This window comes from Lineus longissimus, chromosome 7 (assembly GCF_910592395.1).
Source record: "Lineus longissimus chromosome 7, tnLinLong1.2, whole genome shotgun sequence".
Lineage (NCBI taxonomy): Eukaryota > Metazoa > Nemertea > Pilidiophora > Heteronemertea > Lineidae > Lineus > Lineus longissimus.
This window is the reverse complement of record NC_088314.1, coordinates 12,275,808-12,297,009: the sequence shown is the minus strand read 5'-3', so window position 1 is coordinate 12,297,009 and position 21,202 is coordinate 12,275,808. Positions and strand designations below refer to the sequence as shown.

The following is a 21,202-nucleotide window of genomic DNA, read 5'->3' as shown; positions in this document are numbered from 1 at the left end:
AAAAGCAGTAGCTCCAGGAATAAATCACTGTTCACTTCAGCTTCGTAATCGATTGTACCCCCACTTTATTGTGTTTTGTGTGGTGTTCCTATTCAATCAACGATGTAAGGCCTTATTATGTTGGTTTTAATTGAGAAGATGCATTATAAGCGGCGTACGAAATACCGAAGCGGAGACAAAATGGCGGCATGTTGTTTACGCCATGTGCAATAATCTTGGAGCTCAATGACACTCAAGTACCCAATTTTCTGCTTAAAAAGTAGTCTGGGAGGCGATATTATCACCAGTTCGTTTCAGTGGTAGTCATAAGGTCTTTAGGGACTACTTTCAGAAATTAGTTCTTGAAAATTTGGCCACATTTCTGTGAAAACGATATCGGAAGTGCATGCTCTGTTCGCGATGACATCGCCGATGTATTTTGAAGTGGAGAATTCCCACAGTATGTGCAGTGAATCGGCATGATTCTGTTCGCCTATTAAGTTTTAGTTCTACGATTCTTTCATGAGTAAAAAGTAGACATTCTAAGCAATACAATAATGTCACTCCCATAAAAATTGATTGGAAATTGAGGGAGCTACGGCATTCTGTTCGGCAACTGGCAGCGCTGAAAAAAAACATTGCATACTGTACAATATCAAATGGCACATTTTAAAAAGCGCTCATTGGACAACGTAGGGAATCACCAGAAATGACGTCATCGCTGGTCTAAATAGAAAACTACGGTGGCGCAGTAGAGCACAAGAAAAGGTTTAGCATTAACTTCGTCATGCAAGCTTCAGCAACAAAACGATTTCTCATGAACGATTTTTGGTCATCATCAGCTTGTTTCCCCTGATAGATAAAAAAATGATTTACAATTTCCATCAAAGTTTTCTATTTTGTGTATAGTCACATGTTATTTAACTGGCAAGGAGCCAAGCAGTTTTGAATATTCGCGGGAAAATACTTCGTACTTGTAAACGAGGCTATGACAATGAGTATCCTCATTCATCAGTTCATGGCATAAACTTCATGTTTCGGTAAATATTTTCATACGATGATTTCACCCGAATTATGGTCAGGATTGAGGAATGAACAGTGGCATAATTATGTCAACCAAAAACATTGGTACCGTAGTGAACGCAAAAGGATATCAAATACCATGGAGCATGCCATTTTCATGCATAATGAACTAAACACCGGGAAGATATTAATGATAATAACTCAGCTGAGCGCCAGGCCCTTGGGCCTCTTGTTGTTAGTCCTCGACATTCGATGCACATGTAGGCCTATACCCACCCCACTCCTGCACATTTGCTTATGTAATATCTAAATGTTTCTTTTCTAATTTTTACTTCTAGAATGAAAATGAAAGAGCTATCTTCTTTTGAAAAAGATTTGATTCTCCTTGGCATGATCTGCATGAGCCTAAATGATTCCGCCATGACTGAGAAGTCTAAGAAGAAAGCTCAAACAGAACGCACCAACACACGGATTCGCTCGTTCTTTGTCGGCCACAAGCGCATCTGCCGTGACACATTCTTCTTCCTCATGGAAACGAGTAAGAATGTCCTCACCCGATTAAAGAAGCACTATGAACAGAAAGGTCTTCTGCCACCTGAGAAACATGCAGGTTAGTTTTTGCCAGCAATTTTATAATGCTTAAATGCAACTTGTTGTGTATTCTGTGTTACTTCCTACAAGTAGTGACCATTGAGTAAACATATAAGATAATATGAAATATTCTGTCCTCTAAAAGAAATTTGCACTAATTTTTTAGGTGGGAGAAAGAATATCAAGCATGCCCTTAAGCTTGAGGACATCGAAGCAGTGATTGGATTCATCCTAAACTTTGCTGAAGACCAGGCTGTCATACTACCAGGACGGATCCCAGGCTTCAAAAGGGATGACGTTAAAGTGCTTCCAAGCAATTACACCAAGTCTTCTATATGGCAACTCTACCAAGAGGAAGCTACTTCAGAGGCGGTCAGTCATCATGCTGTTGGGTGTTCTACCTTCCAGAAACTGTGGGCTCAACTCGTACCATACGTCGTTATTGCCAAACCAGCTTCAGATCTATGTTGGGTCTGCCAGAAGAACAATACACTCATTCTAAAAAATGTATGTTATTTTCTTTATACTAGTAATCCAATCATGCTGATGGGGTTGACTGAATCCCCAAGCATAGACTTGTATTCTTTGATATTTAAGTTTATGTAGGCCTGCTTCTGAGAGAGGAGCAGAGACAGAAATCAAATTTGAATTTGCCATTGATGTCTTAAGTGATTTAGTAACATCACGGGCATCTTTCAGCCACATCACCAAGTTGTCATCACTATCTATCTGTCGTCAGTTTGGTTTGCTGGATCTGAAAAAGAGAACTTGAAAATGAAATCCAATTACCGGTAAGGTAAAATGGGGTATTATTAGTCCGGTTTAATTATAGCTCCTGTCTATATTTGACTATGGGGATATACAATCAAATACAGTGGCTAAAATTAAACTGGGGCCAATTACCCCCATTTTACCTCACAATTCTATAGGCTTTACAAAATAAAATGTTGTATATAAACATTTTCATTTGTTTTTCTCTAGGTGAACACAGATGAGGAAGCCAAGAGTCAATTGCTGAAAAGACAAGAGGGTCACCTGTTCAATGCGACGGCTGAAAGGTCTTTCTACCGGGAACGGTGTGAGGCATCTAAACAAACAGCAAAGGATTTGGGGATTACTACGCTGGAAAAGTCACCTCCGAACTCAAGAGACGTTGCATTTCATTATGCATTCGACTATGCGCAGCAGGTGCATTATCCTGCTGACCCCCAGCAGCCTGGTCCGATCTACTTCAAGACGCCACGCAAATGCCAAGTCTTTGGTGTTCACGCAGAAGGTTTACCCCAACAGATTAACTATCTAATCGACGAGGCTGTTTCTTGTGGCAAAGGAGCTAATGCTGTCATCAGCCTTGTACACCATTTCCTTGAGAATTACGGCATTGGGGAGAAACATCTACAGCTGAGCGCGGATAATTGTTCAGGGCAAAATAAAAACAATGCCATGATTCAATACTTGTGTTGGAGGACACTTACTGGACGTAATGACACAGTGCACCTTCATTTCATGTTAGCGGGTCACACCAAATTTTCACCTGACTGGTGTTTCGGTCTGTTCAAGCGCTTATTCAGAAGGAAGTTCTGTTCTTCATTGGCGGACATTGTTGAGGCTGTAGAAGAATCTACAACCAAGGATATCAATCGGGCACAACTAGTTGGTGATCAAAACAACAACACTCTTGTCCCCACCTATGACTGGACCCAGTATTTAAAGAATACATTTAGAGTATTCCAGGGGATCAAATCTTATCATCACTTTAGTTTCAAGGCAGATTCCCCCGGAATTATTCACTTCAAGGAGTATGCTGGATCAGAGGAGAGGACATTCAACCTCATGAAGGGGAATTTGCCGGCTAACCCATTGCCAGATGTTGTTGTGCCAAAGGGACTCGATCTTGCCAGACGGCATTACTTATTCAACGATATTCGCGAGTTCTGTCTTCCTGGGACCGAGGATCTTGTCTGTCCACCAGTGGATAACCAATAGTCTGCAGCTCCAGTCCCTGTTGCAGAGGAAATCTCTACTCTGAGTGCTCATTGAAACCTACTAGTCTACTACTGTAACCCATGTAACCTAGAAAATATTTGGCTACAGTCCCGGGGGGGGGGGGGGGGGGTATGGGTGAGGCCAAATAATTTCAGCTGAGAATCATTATGATAATAGAAAGTGAAATTATAAATCAATTCATTTCATAGAGATACCATTAAGAAAAAGTGGAAATCTCGCAAAAACGCCCCTTTTTTCTAAAATCCAATATGGCCGCCATTTCATGAATCTCTGTCCTATGCTTCCTTCATCCAGATAATTATTAGTAAATACATGTAAAGGTAGTCTTTATCTTTGAAAGTTCATCTTATGTACAATATATGTGGGTTAAAAATTGGTTTCAAGAAATGTAGGTCTCAACACCCCTCCCCCCTCCCCCGCCCCAGAGGCGGAAGTGGGGTGGGTGGGGTCCTTAGAGGTTCGAAGTGTTAGCATCAACCCTTTCTGCAGTCATGATCACCAAGAATTTGCTAGTTGTTTTATGAGCAAACAGGTCATCAGGAAAGGCACAAGTTTTACCTCAAAATGGCAGTTTTTCGATATTTTGATATTCAGGAAAGGCACAAGTTTCACCTCAAAATGGCAGTTTTTCGATATTTTGATATTCTCAGAAAAAGTCAATATTGCCTTAAAATTTCGGTTTGGTCATGGTAAGAAACCATGAAATCTGAAAGGTTATGATGTGTAGAATATCCTGACAAAAAATTGTAGGTGTACCTTGATAAAAAATGCTGGTTGCTAAGTAGTTTTGAAATACATACATCACAAATTTAAGCAAGATTTTTGTCACTCCTTTTCTCAGATAAAGAGGCCAGAAATAATGCTCCTTTCCCAAACTTCAAAATGCGATTTCTCAACCATTTATGGACCGATTTTGAAAAAGTTTGCAGTTTTGGAAAGGATTCTTTACAGGCTATTAGAAAATGCAGAGAACTTAACTTTTTTGAAATTAACCCAAAAGCCTCATTTCGATGGAGCAGGTCACATATGTGCAGTTTGGGGGTGGGGACTGGGTTCGACTGTGTGTTGTTTTGGGTTCACACGCACACATATCTAAGAGTGAGGGGGTTCAAAAATTTGGGGAACAATTTTGTGTACAAATGATGTTGACATGGCAATTTGGTGTCCACTGCGCCTGCATGACCGCAACTGGATGAAGAGATCATTCAGGGATTGTCTGACAGCTGTGATTGCTGACCAGACGTCATGACATCATGATGACGTCATGGCATCCTTGTGACGTCATCAGTGACATCATAGCCTGAGCCTGCATGCTCTGTTGCTCATGGCAACAAGAGAGGACCAAAATGAGGGATTTTGGCTACTGGGCACCGTGCATTGATTGTATGAAGCAACCATGTGTGCCTGATATGTCATGAAGGTGCAGGAAATGCCGTTTCGTCAAGAGAGACTCATCAGATGCGTGTGCTCAGTCTCCCAGTGTTTGGTGGCGATGTCGATCTCGCTGGTCAGTTAAAACCGAGAGTGATTGATTGGCAACGTCGTGTGGCTCTCTCGATCTGTGGGACAGGTTCCCGACACGATCCAACCAATATGACTCCTCTGTGCTGAAAGACTGTTTCCAGATCCAAAGACTCTCTTGTCCTGTAAGATTTTCATTGTGTCTTGGATTCCTAACAGAACATCCACTGGTTGACGTTTCCTTGGGAAGTCATCTGCTATCTGAAGACCTCTCAGCGGTTCAATCTTTGACAAATCCTCCTTGACTTCATTGATATCAGCACATGGACATTCTAGAACATAGGCGATGATTTCAAAAGCCTCTCCCTTCCACGTTGGTAGTATACTTGACAAATGAAACTTCACTCGCTGATTATCAAGTGTCATAACCTTTCCTCTGGCTAAGGTCAACTCTGCTGCAACTGGTTGTCCATGTAGCTGCAGTCTCTTTGCCATTCGCCTTCTGACAAAGGTGGCTCCACTCCTAGAGTAAAAAAAACTCGTCCATGGGCGACAGCATTCCTCGTCTCTAACTTCGCCATGCCTGTCTGCAACAGTACATCACCATCTGTCTCTCTGGCTTTCACGAAGTAGTGTGGCGATCTCACAGTCTCAGGCTTGCTACCGTCTCCACTGGCTTCTGTTCGGCTTGATGTCTGCTGGCTGCTCCCAGAGTTGCTTGCTTCTGGCTTGTCAAAATGTAGAAGTGTGTGGTGCTTCTTTGAACAATTTCTACAACTAGATGACCGACAGGCATCCACAAAGTGAGTAGTCTGCAAACAGTTGAAGCATGCCTTGGAAGCTTTTACTTTCTCCACTCTTTCTGACGCGGGCATCGATTTCACTGTCGGACAACTTGATGCATAATGACGAAGTCCACAGAAAATACAGGGTTCCTGTGCTTCTTTGGATTTAGCAGGCGTCTTTTGAGAGATCTGTAATGCATGTGCCGTCGGCTTCTTGGATTCCTTGGACATCTTCCAGTAATCCTTGGTTACAGATTTCCTTTTCTCATTCTCCTTCTCTGGTTTTTCTTGTTTACTCGGTTCCGTTCGTCTTGCAACCTTGACAGCGTCTTGCAGCTTCTCCAAATGTGTGTCGAACCGGATTGGTAGATCTGATGTCCTCAACATTGCCTTCTCCTCTCTGATTGTCTCTGCATCCCATTTCTTCAGAAGTCCCTTCGGAAGTTTGGGGCGTACAAGTGCTGTAAATATCGAGCTTGCTCTGATGACGTGGTTGTCCTCTGATGTGCATTTCATGATGTAATTCCAATTAGAAGTTAGAGAGTTGAAGAGGGAATCCAAATCCTTTGCTGAGGGAGTAGTGACAGCAGGCACAGCAGCAATCTCATTCACTGCCTTCTGGATCTTTGACAACACATCTCCATAACGATTCTCCAAAAACTCAAGGATGTCACTTGAACTTGGATCCTTTAGTCCACTGATGAGTTTGGAAACCTCTCCATCAACTAAGGATATTAGATGTGCGTTTTCTCAACTTCACTGTACCCTGGTTTCTCCAATTCCGTCTCTACCAGCTGCTTCCATTGATCAAATAGTTCAATGTCCCCTTTGAACTTTGGAATCTGGATATAGCGCTTTTTATGAGCAAGAGTGCCCAATATCCTTTCCAACTGATCTGCCGAAATGCCAGTTTGAACGGATTGCAGTGTCTCCTTCATAGCAGCGGCAAAGTTTTCTGGTGTGAAGGTATCACTCGACTTCTCTGACGGGGTGCGCCTTTCCTTGTCTGCGTCTGCTTGCAGTTGTTGAACTTTGGCAGAGATGTCATAGTACTGGGTGCAGTACTTCTCTTCCGACTCAGTTTCGGCTCTCAAGGCTTCTTCAGTAAGCTTCCCTAAATCAGGATGGAAGTCCACCTCAGTCTGCACATCCTTCAATTCACCGTAGATGGCATTGAGCTCCTCCATTGCGTTAGCAGTCTTTTTCACTGCTGTTTCAAACTGCCTAACATTATCTTCCCTTTCCAACAATGTAGCAGCTTCCCTGTAAAATCTAATCACAGTATTCTCTTGCCGAGTATACTTCGCGCGACAGATTCTGCGTTTCTCTTGTAGAGATTGCAAAGTTGGTGGATCACCCATGTTTGCAATGTTGATTCAAACAACTCAAACTCAGACCTTAGAGGGAGGGATATAAATAAATTATTAAACCCCTTTGAAATTTAAGCCAATTTTGATAAATTGCCTGTGCAAATGTGACACGAACTCTTGAAACCCTGTACCACCACCAACAGCATAGAGGGCAGCACAAGAAATTTTTAGACCCAGGTAAACTTAGATCAAACAGTTGTAAAACAGAACTTTAGGCAAGGTGTAGTTGTGAACACATGACCCAAAATGCAATGCGACACTACAAAATGGCAGTATAGAAGTTGACCTGAAATGCAACTAAAATATCCACAGTTGAATTGGCACTGCTTAACACCGTTAGTTTTAACAATAGGTGGTTTGAACTTGTAAAGTTAGATTTAAAGTTTTACCAAGGCCTACTTGTAAGCACAACTAGGTAGCAACATCTCTTGTGTTCTACTCATGAAAGACGCAAATTTTACTTACAGTCACACTGATGTAGTAAACTTGCTACACTGTAAGGTCACTCAAAACCCCAAGTGATACTCTCAACTCAACTCAGTATGCTGGTTGTTGCACAGCAAGGTCAAATTACAACCCTACAGCACAAACTCACTCAACTTGGTAGTAGGCATGCAGCAATGTCAAATTACAACATGTAAACTGCAGCGCAAGTTCTCAAACTCGATTCAACGTGGTTGTTGACGTGTAGTAAGGTCAAATTACAACCTGTACTACAGCGAAGATTCTCAAGACTAAAGTCAGTTTAAAGTCAGGAGAAAAACTCGAAGTGTGTTCACTTATCAAAGGGTTACCGTCATCCAATAATAAGCAAAGTTCTCAAACTCAATGTATGGTGACTTAGTACAAGCATTCACAAATCTTGACCAAGATACTCAAACTCGAACTCAGACTCATGTGGTGACTCAACTACATGCACAAAATGTATGTTAACTTAGTACAAAGGCCTACACAAACCTAGACTAAGATACTCAAACTCAATACATACAACAAGTGTACAATGTAATACCATAGTAAAAGGCCAACTTCTATACCAAATACTAGGCAAAGATCTCAAAAATTACTCAATATCTGAAAGAGAATTCAAATATTTTTGCTGAAAGAAAGTTATATTAGTTGATGCACATGACAACAGTGCACTAAACTGGATAATCACAGTCCTTGGGGATGATGACTCGCTAACTCAGAAGTGTTCTTGCATCTCAAGGTGCACATTTGAAAACAGTTCAGTTCTTAGCCAAAACAAAGTTCAGTTCATCAATGCGGCACGGGATACGACCCTGGACATGGGATGAAGTATGAACAGCTTCGCTCTCACACACAAGATGACCTTGAAGATACTCGGATACACTGTTGGTACTCGGATGTTGAGCACATGAATGACAATGCTCAATGCTGAGAACACCAGTTCTCAGCTCAGGGACGAGAAAACGAAAAAACTCGTCGACACTCAGGCGTTGAGAACACGATTTAAGAAACACGCTCGACAGTGTAGTGTTCTCCGTCTCCGTGACTTGACGATCTTGATGAAACTCAGTGTTGGTAGGAACACATCAATCAGCAATGATACGAATTTGACAAATCCGACTGACGACGTCCAACGAACGTTGATATCACGGTTCACTGTAAATGTCTCTTCTCAGAATATTCACACAAAGAATATTCTATACCCGATGGAGGTACAATACAACGTTTTCAGTTCTGAAAACCGCATCCAAAGTGCAGCATGCAGAGTCCTTCTTGTGGACAGCAGCAGCATGCATTGGCTTCATCTGCACTGATGCTACAACTAACATAGGCCGAATGCACAGGCCAACTGTACACAAAATGTACAGGAATAGTACATGGTCACAGAATTCACACACTAACACAGTTCTCACAAGTTGAAGAGAGTCACTTTTACTGCTTCTCAATCCGGTCGGAGAGACCTAATGTATAGTTGGGACTGTGTAAATAAATCAAACTCTTAACTCTTGGTGGAAATCAACAACTTTTCTCATCAAATTAAACTCGTCTTGAATTGAACCATGTGTTCTAGCTCTCCTCCATCTTGCAAGTTCACTCTCACCCCAACCAGTGCTGCCACCTATGCCAATTATACTACTACAAAGTGTCAAAAAACATAAACTAAACAATATGTGGGGTGTCACAACACGACAACTGTGCCTGGGAATTCAGCATCAAACCTGAAAACAAAAGTGGAAATCATAAAAAACTCTAGAACATTATTAATTCTGGTAATTTTTTTTTGGAGGCAATCTGCAAGGGGTAAGTCTGAGCAAGCTATGACACTATCTATAATCTAACAGAACTACACACACAGTCTTGTACACGTCTATTGCTTCAGACTTAAGAATTCAAAGTCATGGAGGAAACTTATCATCAGCCACTATCATTATCATGACTTGCATGTAGCAGAAATGAACAGTTTCCTATCTGTTTCATCTTTACAGGACACAAAATTCATGATAAGTGATTAAACAGTTGAAAATTGCTTGTTTTAATTATCACATTCCTGAATGAGTATTGAAATTATTTACCTGAAATGTTGTAATTTCTTTACTCCAGGTAGTGGCTTGCATGATGGGCTGAAGAACTCATGCCAGTTGTATACCGGAACATCCCCTGATCCATCCTCTCTCCCGGTGACCTGTGTAACATTGACGGAAGCACTCTTGTTCACCACATCCTCCAGTACACTTAATGCAGGGACCTCAGTACGGCAAAATGCTTTTTTTAGCAAACCAAAACACCAAGCAGGTGCAAATTTGGTATGGCCCGCAATCAAAAAGTTCAGAGTCACTGTTCTGTGCAGTCCCCTTGCAACTCTCCAGGCAAAGTACCAAATGACGTATCGATTCTTGTTTTGGACGGAACAGTTATCACAATGCAAGTGCACATCCTTTTCTCCAAGTCCATAGTTTGAGAAGAAATAGTCCAAGTATGAGATCACCGCATTTGAGCCCTTGCTAACAAGGTAGGCCTCATCTATGAGAAAGTTTACTTGTCGCGGAAGTCCCTCACAGCAAACCCCAAAGAGACCAATTTTCCTGGGAACAAGGAATAAATTGGGCCAGGCTGTAGGGGGTTACTGGGTAAGTGAACTTGCTGAGCGTAGTCAAAGCTATAATGCATAGTAATGTCTCTACTGCAGGGAGCATTCACAGACAAATCAGTAACATTGTTTTTTGAACAAGCCTCCTTTGCTAGCTGAATCATATTATTGTACAGAGAATGTTCACGATGAACGTTCACGGTGCACTATCTACAAGTGTTCCTCCTGCTGCTTTACTCGCTCACTCATGCCATTGATGATGGAAACACAAATAATCCTGCCTTGTTTGATTCTTTGTCTACCTGTACACCAGTTATCTTCTTAACCTTATTCATAAGACATTGAACAGAGTAGTCACTAAACTCGCCGCAGTGCCGCCGACGCCAAGATACTCCGCTCGGTATAGATTCAGGATCGTGGATGCTGTCAAAGGCTTGCGATTCTGAAGGATTTCCTTTTTGGCTCGCCGTCGGGGGAATCTATACGATAGCTCTGTCCGCCGTCCGTCGTCGTCCGTATCCTGTGTGGCACGTTTCTTAACCGCTTGTGCTATGAACTTGAAACTTTGTACACATTATGACCTAGGTCACATGACCTCTGGCAGCGAATTTCGGTCCGGTCTGATTCTTCACCTGGCCACCAGGGGGCTAAAACCAAAAACTTAAAAAGTGCGATAAATCGTTTATTACTGATTTGTTTTTGCTAAAATTTTTATGGTGGGTAGCCCTAGCAAGGATACATCACATATCATATGGGTTTTGATTTGACCTACTTCTCAAGGTCACAGAGGTCAAACTCACAAATTTCACCGATAGTGGCACGTTTTGTCATTATTTGTTTTGCAGTCTTTAAATGTGGTATGAAGACACCTATTAGGCATTTGTACGTTTTGACAAATTTAAGGTCGATATTGCGTTCTTTTCAAGGTCACTGAGGTCAAATGGCGTAAATTTGCGTTTAGGAGTGTAACCATGTCTCATTTCTTAACGGCTAAAGCTTTTAACTTGAAATTCAGTACACTTTACGCTGTAGTTCATGTGACCTCTAACACTGAATTTCAGTCCGGCTTGATTCTCAACCTGGCCAGTAGGTGGCAAAAAGTGAACAATGGTGTAGGTTGTCTTTTTTATAATTTATGACCCAGTAGTCCTGGACATATTGTGTTAGGCCTACTATTACAACCTCAGTGGATCATATTTGAGAAAATTAGGTTTGGTCTGACAAACATGGGCATAGGTGATGAAAAGAATCAGTAAAATTGATGCCATTGATATCAGCCCAAAAACAAAAGTGCCAGTGTCAGTGCCATCCACTGCCCTTGCCAGTGCCAGAGTCATGTTATGAACCGACCCTTACTAATACTATGCTCTGTTTTGTTCACACTTTGAATCGATTCAACTGAGTGCTGAACACCAGATTCACTTTGAAATTGAAAACATTATCATTGAAACTTTGTATTGTTCTGTGCCTGTGCCATTGCCACTGCCAGGTTTTGAACCAGCCCTGCAGGATCCTGAGCCTGGAGCAAGGGCGGCTGGCGAAGAACAATTTGGCCTGTTTATCATTAATCGTGTAATCATCATATAAATTCTATTTGTGAAGTTATGAAAGGCGTACATTAACATTATTAGAGTGTATGGGCATTTGGTGTAAAAAATGTGATAACATTTGATCAGGGGAGTATCCATCCTGACCAGGATGTCAGGGGAGAGGCCTAGTCCTTCTCAAAAGCCTGTGGGCAGTATGACTTTGAGATAACTCTTCTTGAGACTTGACTGGTCTAGTACCTCTGAGCATAGTCAGCATGGTCGGGAGCCTATATAGTTGCCTCATCATAGCCTATATAGTTCCATCATTCCGACATATCTATTTTTGGACAAGTTTTCTGTTTGCAAAGGTGTGTGTGTTTACGGGAGGTTCTCCCTTTGTACATGAAAAGCACAAAAAAAATGTTCATCCAATGAATATAATTGATTGACTTTGAAGGTCATTTGTTTAATTTCATGAACGAATGGGAGCTGACAGGACTACTTGTCCATACTGTAAGACTTTCCTTGGTTTATCGCCATGGTAGGCACAGAAGGCTAATAGACTTAAGGTTCAGTCTGTGAAACTTCTCTCCAATTTGCTTTTGGTATCATTCTAAACCAATCATTTTATAGGCTGATTTGTATTGATACTGTACTTGGGGAAGTGTCTCCTTGGGATCAGTTCCATGGATGTTTCTCCAGATTTTTTTCTGGAAGAGCACAGATTGTATCCGGTGGACCTTGTGCTATAGGCTACATCATCATCATGCATCATCCTTCTGTGTGGCAATACTTCATGAATGACTTTTGTATAAAAAAGTTGAAAATGCCTTAGATGCCTTGTTCTGGCTATCATTAACCTCTTCAAGCAATGCAGGCTGTAGCAGGTGGTTATTGTATTAAACAAAGGCAGGTGATTGTACATGCTGCTGAATTGGCACTTTCTCGTCATTATCTTGGATCCTTTGGATATGATGACGATTACAATGCAATAGGTAAAGTCTGAAAATTTCACAAACAATGACTCACCAGTAATCTAATTATGCCCCCGCTAAAGTGGGGGCATTATGTTCTCAGGTGGTTTCCGGCCGCGTCCGCCGCACTGAATTCCAGACTATAACTCAAGAACCCCTTGCTCGGCTGACTTGAAATTTTTAGGGGGTGTAGGCCTAGTGTGTCAAAGGGTCCCTATTGTTTTTTGTCGCGTTCCAAAATCCAATATGGCCGCCAGCCGCCATCTTAGATTTTCGCATTCTGCTCGTTTACTAGAGAACCAGTTGTCCAACAGTCTTCAAACTTTTGTGGTGTGATGGTCTATGGTAGGGGAGGTTCCCTATCGATTTTGGGCCCGACCCGAAATCAAAGATGGCCGCCAGCCACCATCTTAGATTTTCGCATTCCGCTCGTTAACTGGAGAACCAGAGGTCCAACAGTCTTCAAACTTTTGTGGCTAATGGTCTATGGTAGGGGAGGTTCCCTATCGATTTTGGGCCCGACCTGAAATCAAAGATGGCCGCCAGCCACCATCTTAGATTTTCGCATTCCGCTCGTTAACTGGAGAACCGGAGGTCCAACAGTCTTCAAACTTTTGTGGCGTAATGGTCTATGGTAGGGGAGGTTCCCTATCGATTTTGGGCCCGACCTGAAATCAAAGATGGCCGCCAGCCACCATCTTAGATTTTCGCATTCCGCTCGTTAACTGGAGAACCGGAGGTCCAACAGTCTTCAAACTTTTGTGGCGTAATGGTCTATGGTAGGGGAGGTTCCCTATCGATTTTGGGCCAGACCCGAAATCAAAGATGGCCACCAGGTCCCCGACTTGGTGATTTGTATTCCGCCCCGTTAATTAAAAACCGAGTGAGTGACAGACCTGAAACTTATGTGGTGTTATTACCTAGTGTAGGGGAGGTTCCCTATCCATTTTGGGCCCGATCTGAAATCCAAGATGGCTGCCAGGCCCGACTTGGTTTTTCGCATTCCGACCTGTAACTCAAGAACCAAGTGAGTGACAGACCTGAAACTTATGTGGTGTGATGAGGTTGTGTAGGGGAGGTTCCCTGTCGATTTTGGGCCTGACCCAAAATTCAATATGGCTGCCAGCAGTCAACTTAGATTTTGGTATTCCGATTGTTAACTGAAGAACTAGAGGTTTGACACACTTCAAACTTTTGTGGTGCAATGGTCATTCAGGGGATGCTCTCTATCAATTTTGGGCGTGTTCCAAAATCCAATATGGCTGCCAGCAGCCAACTTAGATTTTGGTATTCCGATTGTTAACTGAAGAACTAGAGGTTTGACACACTTCAAACTTTTGTGGTGTAATGGTTTTCAGTAGGGGAGTTTCTCTATCGATTTTGGGCGCATTCCAGAATCCAAAATGGCCTCCAGCCGCCATCTTAGATTTTTGCTGAGATGAGATGAGATAAGAGATGAGATAAATAGCCACGCATGTCTACACGCAATTCCTATTCATTGATATCCGAGCATTGGATATTCTGTGACTGACACCAGGAGAAGGGATAAATAGCCTGACAGTTGTTATTCATTAGCATGTAAGCAATGGATATTCTGTGACTGATTCTAGCAGATTGCACTAGCTACCCGGCAGTGACTAGTCTTTAACTTCCTGAGTACCAGATATTCTGTGACTGATTCCAGGCGATCACATAATTGATGCTGTTCCAGTAACAGGGTCAACACCTTGCCCACTGATCTTCTGTGTAAATTGCTAGCAGGCAATCGCCTTGGAAACGGCAAAAACTTAAAAGATCAAGGAGATGACAACGGCGAAAATAGTATAGACCACGCTTCACCTCTGTAGTGAGTAAATGGGAAAACCAACCTCTGCTGTTCACGTGCATGTCTATTGTCAGACCAACTAGCCCAGTCAACAGCCATATTATTGTGGATGTTATTTGAGAGCCTCCACAAAATTTCATAAACCGCCACAGAGAAGATATTATCGTATTTATGCGCTTATAAGCGCACTGCGCTTATATTCGAGGTGCGCTTATAGCCACAATTTCATATTTATAGGCTAAATAACGTGCGCAATGAACATATTAACACACCGAACACACCAGAGCGGGGGCATACATTCGCAATTTGCCCCAATTGCGTTATATATTTCTAGTTAGTTTATACGAATTTGAATTTCTTTTTACAGGTGCAACATTCTGTCTACTTTATGACTATTGATCATGACATTCCATCCAATGACAATTGAGCAAATCAGAGTTTTCGGCTGTTTGAGATCTTGGCCTTTAAGATGAATAGATATTGTAGGAGATTTAGCAACTTAAAAGCAATGTTTTAGCTACATAGTAGCTACATAGTAGTGCAATAAACCTTATGATCACGTTTCTTTCACATCCAAATGCCTCTGATGGGGTTGTTTTTTGGCACGTTGCACTCATGTATAGTTTATCCACCATCTTGTATCATACTGGTACAATATCTGGTGTGGACAAAATGTCAGCTGAGCGCCAGGCCCTTGGGCCTCTTGTTTAGAATACGCCTCATGGACAAACCGCCAGAATCATACACCGGACCACGGTTCGAATCCTAATAATCTTCACGTCGCATTTTAGAATACTTCATGTGAAAAGGACGGGTGGCTGATTATAAAAGGCCCTTTATCTTACTGTTTTTAAAAAATTATCCCGAATTGGCCTTTTGAGTGTAACTATGGCATGCTTCTTAACCGCTAAAGCTATGAACTTGAAATTTGGTAAAGATGTCTCCCTGCGTCATATAACTGCTGACACCGAATTTTGGTCTGATCTTATTCTCAAGTTGGCCACAAGGGGGCCAAAACTAAAAAAGGTGAAAAGTGCAATATATTGCTTATTAGTGATTTGTTTTTGATAAAATCTCAATGGTTGGTAGGCCTACTCCTAGCAAGGATACATCACATATCCTACGGGTTTTTGATTTGACCTTATTTTCAAGGTCACAGAGGTCAAATGGTGTTAATTGACCATTTGAGTGTAACTATGGCTGGGTAAGAGCAATGGCTATGAACTATGAATTCCTAACCACCAAATAAAATATCTATATGGTGAGCACAATGGCCCTTTGCCATTTCATTTCTTCATAGGGTGCAAACCATTTTCCTTATAGTGCTTTATCAGATGAGTAAGGCAATCTTGGCTGATGCTGAAAGTAACAGAACAGAAATAAATCATGGGAAAAGTGGTAAAACGTGTCATGGAATTAAAATTCTTGATGAACGTCATTCCCCATTCCTGAAAATAAACATCATTAAAACTTTCTTGAAGTTAAGAGAATGGCAGCTCACCTGTGCAGAAATTTGGAGGTCTTACGACAAATAGCTTTTGCCTCTAGCCAATAGAACATCCTTTGTTGTTTTCGAACTGTCTGCTCTCTCCGTCTGCTTGCCACAGTCATCTCCGATACATTGATATTGCAGGAGATCTTCCCCAGAAGGATTAGCATCTGGTCACGTGGCGTCATCTCCTTCATCGCTAGCCTGTGGCGAATCATATCTTCTGGCACAAACTGTTTGTAGCACGGCTGGTTATCGGGACCATGTTGACAAGTGCAGCTGGAAAAAAAAAGAATACATTTCTATAGCCATCTCAACACCAGACACCGGTAGGCCCTGTACTTAACGCGTGCCTGCGGCAGCAGTCTGTAACCTGGCATTTATGTTAGTAGCCATTGGCAGTCATTTCAGATAGACCTAGGCCTACATGCATGCAGGCCCCTACATGCATTGGCAGGCTTCACATGCTGAGTTTTGTAAACAATGACTGACTGGTCAGGTCAGTTTCCTTGTTTATTGCAAAGTTGTTACACACTAAAACAAACATTCTGCAGTGTTTACAGCTCGATAGTAAAGCCAAGAGAGCCTAGAAATGGGGCTTACCTAAATTTAGTCGCCTTTTTCCATTCCTCTTGATCAAAGTTGTCGGCAGTGTTATCGGTAAACTCCTCAATGGCGTCGTTTTTCAGGACCGACTCGATACCCGTGAGTTAAGGGTCGAATTCATCCTCAGATTCCGAAAAAATCGTAATTGTCCCCAACACACAGCGGTTCTGCATCATCTTGCCAATCTTTTCCGAAGAAATCAGTAACTAATTCGCCTGAAGCTGCACTATCTTTCGAGTTAAAGTTGATCAACTTCGCAATTTCGCTCGCCATGTTTCATGTGTTTCGTCCAAAGCCTAGACAGGAAATGCCGCACTGGGCTTGCGCGATGAGTCAGTGGCCAATGAGAAGTGCTGTTACGCATCATGTGGGGGCGACACGATGAATTTGCATAAACTTGTTTGTGACTAAAGGAGTTTGTTTCAGCTTATTTCATTGGCCAGGATGGGAATGACGTAGAATGTTGCTTCAAATAATAGAAAGGAGAATTCCAAGCTTCAATTTGATATGCATATTGTCGGGGTTTTCCCAGCTTGCGACTTGGGAAAGTGTGAAGTTTCAGGCGCATAATTCCTTTGTTTTTGGCAATTATCACCAAGGTTCTGGATACATCCTCTCACTAAAAGTAAGATTTAAAGGTTTTCCCCCACGAAATGTTTAAAAAATGCTTTAGGACGCGATAGTATAGATATATTTCTGTCATAAATTGCAAGAAAAAATATGTAGATATTTTTACATGTATAGTTTATACACTATATTTAAAAATCGGGTCTAGCGACATCCGACTGGTTTTGTGATGGAGGGTTACAATTAACCAAAATGTTAACTCAAAACATTCGGGCAAAATTGCTCTTAATGGCAGAGGAAAATGAAAGAATCTCTGTCGCAGGTCTAGACCAGATCATTGTCGAATTTTTGCTGAAAGAGGGACTAGTCATAACTAATGATGTTACAACAGAATTCATCTTAAATTTAGAAACTATAGAAGCAGTAACCTACAATGTTGACAGAATTGTACTAAAGTTTAAGACCCACTTGGTCAGATACAGGGTGTCTTTTGTTCAACCTTTTATTATCATGAATAATTCTCATACTGATTTCATCGCATACCAAGTTACATGAATGTTCATTTTCAGTACTCTTGTAACATTGTCTAAGGATCGTAATGTTTAAAAAATCGATATTATGTATCCAATTTCACATGCGTATGAATAAGAACGCATACATGTATGATTATGAACTCCTTCATACGCATGCGTAACCAGATACAAAATCAAGACAGTTGTAATTGTTTATACTTCTTATCATAAGTTACCTACATGAATATTATGTTAGCAAGCGTAACCAGGTACAAAATCAAGACATCTGTAATTGTTTATACTTCTTATCATAAGTTACCTACGTGAATAATATGTTAGTATAAACAATTACAAATGTCTAGATTTTGTACCTGGTTATGCATGCGTATGAATGAGTTCATAATCATACTACATTCTAAGTTAATTCATGCATCCTTTATTATGTTCATGTACATGTATATAGGGATCATCACATAAGTTTTATCCCATGAGAGATAAAATTATCATGCATATAAACATTGTAATTTGGACTGTGACAAAAAAACCCTCCATATTATGTATCCAGATATTATGTATCTTCCTTTTATTATTTTTTGATTACAATCATTTATGTACATTCTGTAATTGCCTGCTTGCCAGGATATCACCATTTGTAACTTTTTAGCTCACCTCTCTGAGAGGTGAGCTTTTGCTTTGGCGTGGCGTCCGTCGTCCGTTGGCAAGGCACGTTTCGTAACTACTGGAGCTATTGACTTGAAACTTTGTACACATGTTTCCCCATGTGATGTCATCTAGGTGACTGAATTTCAGTCCGGTCTGATTCCTGATTTGGCCACCAGGGGCCAAAACTGAAAACATAAAAAGTGTGATATGTCTCTTATTAATGATTCGTTTTCTATAAAAATTTCATGGTAGGTACTCCTAGCAAGGATACATCACATATCAACGGACGGGTTTTTGATTTGACGTACTTTTCAAGGTCACAGAGGTCAAATGGAGTAAATTGGCCGTTAGGATCTAACTATGGCACATTTCTAAACTGCAATGACTATTGATCCCAAATTTGGCACACATGTACCCCTTAGTCAGGTGATCTTAGGGACCGAAGTTCGGTCCAATATGATTCACCACTTGACCGCCAGGGGGCAAAATCCAAAAACCTTAAAAATGTGATTATTCCTTAACTTCTTGCCCGATTGCCACCAATTTGATATCATGAGTACATCTAACCACCACACAGTATATGCCACACAGGTTTTTAATTTGACCTACTTTTCAAGGTCACAGAGGTCAAATGACGTAAATTGGCCGTCAGGCCGTAACTATGGCATGTTTCTTAACCGCAATGACTATTGATCAAAAATTAAGTACACATGTACCCCTTGGTCAGGTGATCTTAGGTACCGAAGTTTGGTGCGCTCTGATTTGCCGTTTGGCCTCCAGGGAGGGGGCCGAATCCAAAATTCTTCAAAATGCTATTATTCCTTAATTACTTGCCCGATTGGCACCAATTTCATATCATAGGTACATCTAATTCTAAAAACCATTCAATGTGTCACCCGGGTCTTTTTTGATTTGACCTACTTTGCTAGGTCACAGAGGTCAAATGTACTGTAAATTGGCCATTTTGGGGAAGTCGTAATTGCTTGGACCTACATCAAACCTAACACCTGACACAATACCATGCTCTTCATCCATCTTTCCTCCACATGAGGTGAGCACAATGGCCCTGGCCATTTCATTCACAATATTGAATAAAACCAGTTCTTTCATAAAATATTCTCTCAATGAAATCTTCTCTCAATAGATCATGCCGCGCCAGAGTGCAGATTCGGGATAACACCACGCATGTTTGATATTTATGGCATGTCGCTGCGATAACCGGTTTTTGGCACAGGGTTTAAGTATAACTGACACTGCTGCTTCCATGTTACTTGGTTCATGGGCCTTCTAAACAAAGTTAAAGAGTTAAAATGTCCAAAAACAAATCGATCTCTCTAACTTCTATAAATTATTAATTACTGAGGGAAATAAACAGCTTGCAATTTTGCAGGCACATGATATTTCCATGACTACTCTAATTTTGTTAGGCGCTGCTTTTGGTCCACTTTCGAACTGAAAGTTTGCCAGAAGACAGCTCTTTGCTCTACCATTATGCGCCCCTCAAATGCGATCGAGTTTTCTCGTAAAATGTATTTTTATGGTCGTTTTTTGAAACTTAAGAAATAAAAAGAACCTGTAGCCGCAGGGGGTCTAAGACGATTAGGCACCCCTACAGATATACGAGAGACTTCGATGCTCATACAGAATACGATCGAAACACGAGATGTGGGGTTCATAGAACGAGGGCAGGGCCAATTGGCCTCTGGTTAGAATACAACTCTTTCGCAAAATAATGCAAGTTGAGCACATCGTCCATAAACCATTTTAAATTTAATTTAATTTCTTTGGGGATATAAATTTTACCGTTTTTGACGTGGATGTTTACAAACATTTTTCAATTTCCGAAGAATATTTTTTTAGGTTTTTTGCAAAAACTATGGGGTTTACACGTGTTCATTAACACTGATACATTTGTATCTTTTCAGATTCGAGGCTTCCTGTCCAGGTTTGATCACGTTCTTCCGTGTACAAGAGCTTATGACAGATGTACAGCTTGTTCACAAGTGGTGGGTAGAAGTCATATTATGATCAAAAAATCATCAATCTTGTTCAATCACTTAAGGGTGGAAATCCATGATCTGTCGCGCAGCTGCAATAGCTTGCACTCTGTCTACCATTAGTAACTGCGAGTTATGCACACATAATTGCCATGGTTGAACCACAATTCTCTGCAAGGATGCCACTAACAAATTATTTGTACTGTGGACACTGCTCATAAGACTTCATCACATAATATCCTGGTTAGCTCACTTCTTGGGAGCTTATACGATACCGCGGCGTCCGTCGTCGTCGTCCGTTACTGGAGCATGTTTCGTCACCAATAGGGCTAGCTAAAACTTCGTGTGATGGTAGCTTTGGGCAATATGCCCATACCTATTTTTCTTTTTCGCGATATGACCTACTTTCTGGCCTCCAGGCGGCTATCTTGGAAATTGGTTTTTTGCCTTTTTGAAGCTAATGGCTGTATGTAGAGTGACGAATTTTTTATGGTAGGTGTATCCAATAAGGTTTAACGGCATATCACCCGGATTTTTGATTTGACCTACTTTTCAGGGTCGCAAAGGTCAAAGTTCACTTAATCACCGATAGGTGGCACGTTTCGTTTCTATTTGAGCTAGACGTTTCTAAACTTTTGAGGACATACATCAAGGGACCCTCTATTCTACAAAATAAATTTGTCTCCCTCGGACTTCAAAATAGACCGCCAGGCGGCCATCTTAAAAATTAAACAAATTTGGATTGCAACCAAATTTCATGTGATTGTAC

General features: G+C 41.3%; 1 protein-coding gene across 3 annotated transcripts in view; it reads left to right on the top strand.

Annotated features, from left to right (window-relative positions):
• The window catches only part of LOC135491759 (ubiquitin-like modifier-activating enzyme ATG7), a 380,340-nt gene that overhangs the window by 322,890 nt on the left and 36,248 nt on the right, over window positions 1-21,202 (top strand). For 2 of the 3 annotated variants that reach the window (XM_064777886.1, XM_064777888.1), the window contains exon 15: window positions 20,362-20,442. In XM_064777886.1, the coding sequence (XP_064633956.1) occupies window positions 20,362-20,442 (81 nt within the window). Of the gene's footprint in view, window positions 1-9,784; window positions 9,934-20,361; window positions 20,443-21,202 lie in introns of those variants that run through there. The other variant, XR_010447875.1, reaches the window with a different exon arrangement.